We start from the raw sequence: 10,683 nt of genomic DNA, 5'->3' as shown, positions 1-10,683 counted from the left end.
AGCATGATTTTAAGAATCTCAGAAATTCTAACTCGCCTCCTGCTTCGTTGATGAAATGAATAGGAAAGTTTGCGTATCGGAAGTTCATATTGTTAGAAAACATAGCCAGAAAGTGTAATATGAATGCATTATGATAACGAGGTCAGGTCAGTCCCAGCTCGTGACGTCACTAATTAGGGGGGCCAAATATAAAATGTATTGTCAAGACGTTTGATGCCGTAATCTCGGATGTGTGCCCTAATTTGGTGTAATGGATGACCAAAAAGTGCAGGTAAAATAACAGTTAAAGTTCTTTGCTTTGGTGTAATTATTTCTTCTTACCCACTTGTTGAATAGTGTGTGTGAATTCTCCAAGTGAGTGATATATTTTCGTTGCCTGCTTATTGAACAAGTGACCTACTAGCGTACTACTACAAGCATGTTGAATTTTATCGGTGTCATTTCCCTGAGCTCTACCCGATTTTTATCCACTTTATAATGTCTTTTTTTCAGTTTATCGGCAATCCCTGTGGACACCATGGATCGTACACTTTCTACAAAGCATTTAAATTTAATCAGGGTAACAACTGCCGAATTTTGACGTTGGGAGAATTTTTCTTCGTCAAGATATTTAGCGAAGCGCCTGTTTGCATTAGCGAGCTGCAGCTATTGTGGGAAGACAAAAATAACTCTCAACTTTTATCCAGCGTCCGGCTTTATTATTTACCAGAACATACTCCAGAAGGAAAACAAGAATTTCATGGACAGGTAATTATAACATTTATTCATTTCTGAACATTTTTAAGTTGAAATATTCACTGATATAAGTACGACAATTTCTAGGTTATTTACCCAAGGCTGAGTTTGTTCGGTGAAGTGTACAGCCACTGAGCTAGCAAGCCAAGCAGCCATGCCTGAATCAGTGGCTGTGTGATCTCAGCCTTAAATAGGATATGTTTTCACCATTTTTTAGTCCCAAGCAGTGCCGGTTTTCATCACTTGTGAACATTGAAACTGCATGTCATTATGAAATTTGCGTGTTGTCACATATATATTAATCTGATACACATTTGGATTTATACATGTATTGGTATACATACATGTATATTATTAGCTGATTTAAATACCAATTTAAGGAATAATGTGAATCATTCTATTTAAACAGAAAATTGTAAATGACATGGTGTTCAAAAAATATAAATTGGGAAATTTATGAAAAGATTTTTTTATAAATGTAAACATAGATGACTTTCATCTAAAGACTGAAAGGATAAATGTATGTATTATAGAATTTACAAATTATAATTTTATTTACTTAAAACATTAAATACTTAGTGAAAATAAATGACACCAATTGTGACTTACGAGATGTATGGTTAATTGGTTAAATTTACACAGGTACGCGACAGTCTGAATATAAGATGTGTTAATTGTTCATACATTTATGCAGATTTTTCTTTCAACTGCCACTGAACCGTAATCTCAGTGTCTTGTAAATTATTTCCTGACGAGAACCTAAACATTTAGTCAGTCTTCATTCATCATCTTCCCAAGCTAACTCCTGCTATGAATATTCAAGACCTTATTGTGTTTATCAAGTAACCTGGTTCCAATTTGGAACTTGAACCAGTATGGAGGGTACAAAGGAGGGGGTGATCAGTGTTGCGAATTTGTCATCTTCTCTTAATCTTGATTACTTGTATTAATATTATTTTTGATTGTTTTACAAGATATTTACATTCGTCTGGCATACTGAGGCTCATATTTTTAATTTTGTGAGTTTTGTAAAATAAGTATGCTTGGTTATTTATTTGTTCTTTTAATTTATTATATAAGTGATGTCTTCTGTTTATTACGTCTTCTGTTAATTTGAGTTGTATAGTTAATACATACATGTTCTAAGGTAACTACATTGAAATAGGATGTTTTGTTGCCTTTGTACAGCTAGTTGTGTGTTATATTAATGTGATGACAGGCCGTTTATTTCACAGTTTGATTGCCTGGATAAGGTAGAGCTGCAGTGTTGTATTGACTTGTGAGGCTCTAGAGTGATACCCTACTCTGGTGTTCAAGGATTATTTGTTAATGTATTAGTGGTGGAGCCTTTGGTTAGCACTGCTGTGTTCTACCCTGTTATAAAGGTCAACCAAGATTCACACATTGTGTAGCCAGTTTGAAAGGGTTGTTATTAAGGAATAGTGTGGTGTTTCTGTTAGTCATGGAAATCTACAGGATTTTCGTCACTCATTATTAATATTTGTTGTTGCAAGCTCATCTGTAAAACATGTATACACATGTACTTACAAATGTATACATGTATTCTTTGCTTGCACATAGTGTATTGATTTTTGTCTGTCTGCATGTTTTTTTAGTGTGCAACTTGTTTAAGTTTTGTTTTTTCTCACTCTATCTGAGTCTCTTATGACTGCATGTGGATTAGCAATTTAGCTTGCTGCTTGTTTATACTGTTGTTCTCTCTGATATTAGATACCAGTTACATTATGAAGATATAATTAACTAATTGCAAAACGACATGCAGAACATGATAAGCATAATAATTGATAAATTCTACATGAGACAAGATTGAACAGTGCACCTGTTTGAGGTACAGACGTTTGCTTTGCTTATCTGTATATATGTGAAAGCAGTGTTTCCCAGAGTTAAAACAAACTTGAAAGAGATAATGCTGGGGAAAATATCAAAAGCTTTGGATCCGGTCATGTTGAGTGCCTAGGGGTTATATATGGCCACCTGATTTGGCATGGCTATATAATTCTCAAACCCACTGGCTGGTACGTTATGCTGGTTAGGGATTAAGTTTCAAGCAGAATAATATCCCCATTAAATGTACTCAACACATGGCCATGAAAAATCACATTAAATATCATTGCAGACGTTGGGTCTGGAAAAAGTTGACTAAAAGAAGTTCACAGAACTAGGTCTTTGATTGTCAATTTAATATCAGTTTTGTTTAACAGTTATGTCTGTTTTGTACTTGAGCATAAATTTTATGTATTTAACTTCATTGTTCAGTAGAGTGGTTGAAAAATACAACAGATATCATGGACCAACAAGTGATATTGGTTAACACTTTATACCTAATGTTAAAGTGCTTCCTCCATAATATTTTGAAGGCAGGTAATTAAAACCCTGATTAGAGCCTATGGTATTTCATACAGACATGTTTTTACATTCCACTTGCCTGTTTATGATTACTTTTAAAAATTTGTCACAATTTGTGGCTATCAGCATCTGTTCAGTCTTTCATGTTACAATCAGTGGCATTTGAATTTAAGATTACTATATAGAACTTCAACGAATTCACGTGTTAACTTGGTGATAATTGATGACTAATTTGATTGTGTTTTTATGTGTGTCTGTACAGCTTATGTATTTCCTGAAGCCAGAAATTAACACAAATTATCAACTATATTGATTACTTAGGTACATGTAAATCATATTTGAAGCCACCTTTTTATATTATGTTGATGGCGTTGCAGTTTTACTACATGTAATCTATTATTAACATGTCTGATTTATACACAAATGTTGTTATTTTGAGATGGGTATAGGATACGATTCCAAAGAAATAAACAAAAATCAGCTTTTTAAATATTTTGTCTGCCTTCATCAAATCCTTAGTTTAAAAGGCAGGAGTTATGTACATGTACTTCTGAAAATGTTTCCAAAAAACTGCAGGGTTTTGTTTAATTATTTCTTCATTTGAAATACCATCAATTTTTTTTTTCCTTCTGGCTGTTATATAATTTGGGTTCTGTGAGTTTTTCCACTCTTTGCTGAGCCTGTGTAAAAAAGACCATTTCTTTTGAAACTAAATGTGATGACATAGTACAAAGTAGAATGTACATTTAAACACGACATATATTTACAGTCAGATTTCCTGATGTGTGTTTGGCATATTGTCATGTAGATAATAGTACTCATATTACTTGTATTTACTTATTGTTCATATAATCACACTTTTTATCTATGTAAGATATTAAATTTTTTTCATTTTGTGCCCATCTGGAATTGTGATTTGAGTTCATCCTAACTTACATCTGGATGGGTTAACCTAAATTAGTAGGTTTTGAAGCGCAGATACCCCACTCTGAAACCTCATGTAATTCCTACTGAAACCTGTTTAAAAAGATGTTTGTGCTTCATCTATGCTGGGTTATTCTGTGAGTTAAATACATGTATGCTGGATGGGGCTATGTGGCGGTACATTCACCCTGGGTGAATGGCCGTACTCTTAATCCATCCCAGTCCTACATATGGTATAATATTTGTGCTCTTAAGATTTCAAATATTGCAGGATTTCTCCTAATGAATGAGTTTTACTATTATAGATGTATAATCAAAGCGGATGTATATATTTGTGGAATTCAAATAGTGATGTATTTTCAGTTGTGACAGTTTGTTGCAGACACATCATTGCAAATGAGATGATGGAAATTCTGTAATTCTCTTCACTGCTACATATTACTCTGCATATGTAAATGATAGATTATGCATGTAATAAATGTTTACATTATATATTCATTTGTCTGACCAACACATATATGTATACTACTGTAATTATTAATTCTGAAATTCTCAGCATAATATAACTTGCATATCAAAATAGCCAGGGTTTGCTTGGATTGATGTTAACATCTTTTGTTAGGGTTTATATTGTGTCCTATGGCAGGCCAAGTCTGCCAAAAGAACTGTGTGTTGCTCCAGATGTAGTCTGTAGACCCTTGTGTACAGCTGGAAACCTGCTTGACTGACCTGATTTGCTCAACTTGTACTGTACCTGGAGAACTGAGCTGAAGTCCATAAAATTCTGTTCACGTCTTATGTACATATGATTTTCTTTGTTATAACATGTATGTGTACATAAGTACAATAGGGTACTGATGGAAAAAAAAAATCATATTTAATGGTTTTCAATCTTCACTTTTAATTCCAAACAAGAACAACAGCAGTGCCTTGATTGATTGACATTTTTATCAGTTCAGTAGAGTTAGAAGAGATTCAACACTTAATGGCATAAAGCACAATGTTGCCTTTAACATTGAACGAGTTCATGTGACAAAAGCTTTGCGTTATCATATCGTCTTGATGTCAAGTTTCATGAATACATGTACTTTTTATCATTTTCTAGCTTTATAACCTGTTCTTAGTTATTATTTAAATAATTTAAATTAAAGATACCAATGATAAATAAATTTCAAGCATTACTCAGATTACTCAGGTTTTGATTCTAAATTATAAATTTTTCTGATACATCTTTTTGTATATCTTTTTTTGCATTTGCTAAGCAATGTGTCTTGAGTGCAGGCAAAATTTACCTTGAGTCTTGCTTTGTATTAAGCTATTCTAAATGCCTGTATAGGATCTCTGTGGTTGGTGGATGTAAGTGCAATGTACAAATTGTATAGGAATGTAAAATCTTTATATTTAAAAATAAATATAACTGTTCTGTGCAAATATATAAATTAAGACAGTGTTTGATGAAGAGGAGCACACATGTATGTGGTTTAGTTAAACTTGATGCTGTTTGCCTTAAGCTTAATTGTTGGATGTTGGCTAGTACATGTTCCAAACTCCTCTTAACATTGTTTTGTTTCACAATGTACAAGGTGTCTATGTACTGTAAATCTGAGATAAATATTGATTTAGCTTCCTTCTCAAGGGGCCATAAATAAAAATAGAGGCAAAGAGGGTATGGGCACAGGCTGTGACATGGTTAACTGCACAGGCTATACAATTAAGTGTGATGTGTCCAAGTCTTAGTAGTACTATAAAGTTAGACAATGCATGTGGTGTCAGGGCTAAGCCCTTCCCCCTTTCCCCACTCCCCTTTTCTCACCCTTGGGGACTTCTCCCTGATAGGGGTCCCTCATGTGGTCTGGATATTTGGACATGCTGGCATTTGATGTACTTTAACAAAAATACCTAATGTGTCATTGACTGGTGTAAACAGAGATTCATGTACATGTCTTAGATAACTTCAAATTTTTGTGTCCCAGCATTAGGTCTCAATAATTTTGTCCACTATGCTTGGTAGCTTAAACCACAACATATGGTGTTGGGTTAACTTAGTCACGGTATAAAAACTGAAGGAAGTACCCTTTAAATAAAATCTGTAAACCTATATTTTCCTTAAAAGTAATTCTTTTAATTAAATCTTCCTGTTTCACTTTTATCTTAACGCATTTAGATGTAAAGAATTACTTTTCCTTTGCCAGGCATCCTAAACCAAATACTCTGGTCTGCATTATAAATTAATTCCATATGAACTTGTTGCAAGAATGAGTGTTCAAATTTTAAATTGATACAAAATCTTGTATTTTAGTGAAACTGTCTGATTTTTTACCTGTAAGCAAATGTACATGTTTTTTGTGTGTAACTTGTTTTTGATTTTTGTTTTTGTCCTATTTTGTTATTCAGGATGAAGTCCTTGCTGTGTCAGAGAAAATTATTCTTAAGTTGGAGGACCTGGTCAGCCTTATCAAAGATGGTGTGTCATGGGAGACTGGCAGTGTCCCCTTCCAGGATACCACGACAGACTCAGATAATGATAAACAGCCTGTTAACCTGGCCAAATCCTTTGCCGCTAACAACTTTGGCCTAAAGTTCAAGGGCCACAATGAAAATGATGTTGTTGGTATGTACTCCGATCTATATGAATGCATGTAGTTTATAAACTAAAACCTGTATTTGTAAATCTTTTTATATTCATTAAAATTATATTAATTTTTAAAAATTTTAAAGTTTGCTATATATATACAATGTACCCTGGGGATTTATCTGCTTCTCTGTCATATACATTTATTTTTTTTAAAAAAAGGGAAAGAATACATCCATGCAAAGTGAGGGTAGTAGGCGTGTGAGAGCATTTATAACAGGAAACCAAGTTTGTCCTTTATTTCCTGTTCACATATATCGTGATCTCCACTGTTATGCTTGATTGTGTACTTATGTCTGGACAATTCATTGTTGATAGGGTCCCTTGTGACCCTCTTCATCATATGGTAGGGGTACATCTACATCTTAAAAGCTAGTTACTTTATGTTTTGGTCCTGCTAGGGGTATTAAATCTGTGCTGAGAGGTGCAGGGAAACTTTCCATATCTCGGATTACCTTCATTAGTTATTGGTTTATACCACTAGCTTTGAGTTCAGAGGGTAGTGTAGTGCTATTTAAACAGGATATCTTTATTAAAATATTTCTCTGACTACATGCCATGTGAACTTGATGTTTACATTCTCTGGTTGGAGCTGAAGGTATCTGTGGCAACCTTTAAAACTATTTCCCTTGGGCTACTCATATGTTAGTGGTGCATGCACTTGCAGACTTACATAAAACTCTGTGCTTACAATAGCCCCTTCTGATTGCTCAAACATTGTAGCCCATTTGTACTGTGCTATCAAATACAGATCAGATAAAATTATTACATGTAGATTAGCAACACCCACCTCATGCAGCTGGTACATGTGCATGAAATACACTGAGCTATTCAGGGTATATATATCTGAATTTTATTATTTTTTTTTTCTGTTGTATGCATGTGTTATCTTATGCATTGTCCTTTGTTGTATAATTTGTCTGGTTTATATTGTGTTTAATACATATGTGTACATATGTAAACATCTAAAGCAAAACAGTCTATTTAATGAAACATAGTATTTCCTTGAATTAAATGAAGGAATAGATGAAATATAGAATACATGTATTATATTTATATCCACTCACTAAATAAGCTATCATGTACATAAATGTTTCATGCACTTTGATTTTAAATATTATTAATGTGGTTGTGTGTCTGCTCTCGGTTAGGATGCTTTCATATTCAATATGAATTAAATATGTTTGTCTGTTAACTGGACATTTATCATCAGTTGTTGAAGTGGTTTTTCAACCTGCAGGGGAGGAAGAGGCATTCCAGCCTATTCCTGATAATTGCATGTATGAATTTATGTATACCGGCCCCTCATTGTATTCTACAACACTCTTATCTTAACCTGAAAGCTTCTAGGTTTGTGCAATGTTTATGCACACATTTGACTTGGTAATTGGCTTATTCTATTACACTGAGCCAGTTCAGTCTGTTAATAGTTAACAGGTCTTTTTCTGTCTACAGACCTTAGTGATACTGTTTAAATCATTGCCACGGCAACATCAGTTGTAACATGTTTATCCTACCAGAATTTATAAATTCCAGATCATCAGTTCCATTCTAGTGCTGATTTTGTGAAAATTGAGGGTTAAATGTCATACGTACATAAATGTATGTTCATGAAAAATATTCCTAGCATATAGATATGTTATTGGAGATATTTGAGCACCTTTTCTGTTGCATGTTTGGTAATTTTGTGTAGTGGTGGAGTTCAGCACACTAACTAGTGAACTAAAATTTGACATGCTCTTCTTTCCTTTCTTGGATAGTTTTTGAATGAAGAAAACATATTAAATATAAAGCATTCTTGTACAACAGCTGTTTTTTCGATCATTATCACAGTGTTATTAATTTCCTCTGCTTATGAAATAAAATCAATATAGGTCTACATGTACATGTTACCACATGTAATGATATAATAACCTGGGAAAATATACATCATAAACCCATGATCAGCATATGTGTCAGAACAGTAAGCTGTATTGTGACTGTGTCTAACAGTTGTGGTTGAACATGCAAGTACTGTTGTTTGTTTTTTAATATTTTTTCTCAAAAGTATGTGCATTTGTTTTGGGGAAATTTTATTCATGGTGAATAACATCTTATGAGATGTTTACTCATATATGCATGTATGCCCCTGTTCTCGATCCCCATTCTCTGATCTTTAAGGTACTAACATTACACTCGAGTTATTTGGACCGCTTACAGTAATAATACTGACTTTGTTGTGGAGATTTATCTTTCTTGTCCTAATATTTTATTCTCACCATTGTCCTATCAGATGGTTTGGTGATGCTGTTGTCATTGATAACAATAAAGTGTCAAAGTTGTAAACTGCTATTTAGTACATAGTGACTAAGATCTTTTATGTCGGACGATGGCACTCCTCATTTACATACATGTATGTTAAAAATGCATCTATTCTGGTTGAATAGTTTTCAAGATATGTATTATAATTAGACCAAAAATTTGTCTGCATTTTATGATTAGAATGAATGCTCATTTATACAGAATGAACAGTGTATTGGTACACGTAGCTGTACCAGTCTTACTGGTCTTGTACTTGAAGATATTGAATTGACAGGGTGTATTTTAGTTTCGAGAGGGTAGAATGCCTAAGGCTATACTTTTTCAGCAGCCATTTTCTATAAGACCAACATATAATACCTACCAAGACAGCCACCTGTCTTATTCTGACAGAAAATCCTCCGCTTTTGTCAACCAACATAAAGAGCTGGAAATGTCTCTCTGATTCAACACAGGGACCTTATAATTGACTGTGGTATCTCCTGATGGCCCATACCAAACACTGTTACTGTAAATTATTAGTGATCAAGTTGATTTTGTTATACATAACACATAAATTTAGTACTTCTCACCCTTTTAATATTTGATCATTTCTAATTTACAGTTTGTTTAAAAAGTACATGTAATTATAGTGGACCTCACTGACTGTCACACCTCTGTGACATTCGTGTCCTTGGCTGCTATTTGCAGAAATGACAAATCACATGAAGTATATTTTTTCACAGAGAGGTTGTAATGTCACTGTTGATTTTAGATATTCTTTTCTGTGGAAACTACAGGTATGTCATACTCTTGAAATCTGAATTTTAAGTGAACCCAAGAGTGATATGCTTTATTAGCTAGTTTTTACTTTACGGTTTCAAGAAATTCACATGTTTTCATTATATATGTATGGCCTCCGGTCATATTCACTGGCTTTTTTACATGTACATGTATTTTTGAATATGTGGATGTAATATAAACAATGCACTGCAGCTAGATAGAATAATTTCACAAACCTTATTTTTTTGGCGTTGTATGTAGGCCTATATGCAAAAGGACTAGTTTATCATAAAGTTCTGACTGCTGTAAACTTCAGTGATAAAATGCTGTACACGATATTACGTTGGAAGACAAGTACCTTTTTTCATTTGGGTGAATTAATGGCAACAGCCTGAACTAAGACTTGTATAGTGATTTACCACGGTTGTTGTCAATGACCTTTAGATGGACATGTATGCACTATCGGCTGTTGAACAGGACAATGATATAGCTCTACAGGTTGAAGTGCTGTTAGCCATTCTGTGAGTTTAGAGTGTATCATGGGAATTAAATATATTTGTTAGGTTGATAACATTTAGTTTGTGGTTCACATGTATAAAAATATTAGTTGTTCTGTGGCTATATATGTCTTGTGTAACAGCTTGTTCAGTAGAATAAATAGTGTGAAAGTTGATAGGCCCTCCACAAGACCCTCACTGATAAGATGAACTGTGCGGTTTTTATGTCAGCCTAGGGGCAGTTGACATGAATACAAAGAATATCGTGATTGTCCAACATATTTCTCCTATTCTAACGGGAAGCATTTCCTAGTGATCTAAAGAACAGAAACTTATTCAGATTATCTTTCAATTAAAAAAATTAATTTAATCTGAGAAGATCTTTCTGGTGTTCTTTCCATAAATGTTGAAACAGAAGTTGGATATGTTTGCACTCTGCCTTGATTCAACATATAGTGCACTGCGAAT

The 10,683-nt window shown here is 33.8% G+C and overlaps 1 protein-coding gene across 4 annotated transcripts in view; it reads left to right on the top strand.

Moving 5' to 3' along the window:
* Positions 1 to 58: 58 nt before the first annotated feature.
* LOC135467967 (AT-rich interactive domain-containing protein 5B-like) overlaps positions 59 to 10,683 on the top strand; it is a 22,714-nt gene continuing 12,089 nt past the window's right edge. For all 4 annotated transcript variants that reach the window (XM_064745927.1, XM_064745926.1, XM_064745925.1 and 1 more), the window contains exons 1-3: positions 59 to 271; positions 493 to 747; positions 6,421 to 6,637. In XM_064745927.1, coding sequence (XP_064601997.1) covers positions 251 to 271; positions 493 to 747; positions 6,421 to 6,637 — 493 coding nt within the window. In that variant the 5' untranslated portion in view covers positions 59 to 250. The remainder of the gene's footprint in view (positions 272 to 492; positions 748 to 6,420; positions 6,638 to 10,683) is intronic.

This window comes from Liolophura sinensis, chromosome 6 (assembly GCF_032854445.1).
Source record: "Liolophura sinensis isolate JHLJ2023 chromosome 6, CUHK_Ljap_v2, whole genome shotgun sequence".
NCBI lineage: Eukaryota > Metazoa > Mollusca > Polyplacophora > Chitonida > Chitonidae > Liolophura > Liolophura sinensis.
This window is presented reverse-complemented; position numbering and strand designations above follow the sequence as displayed.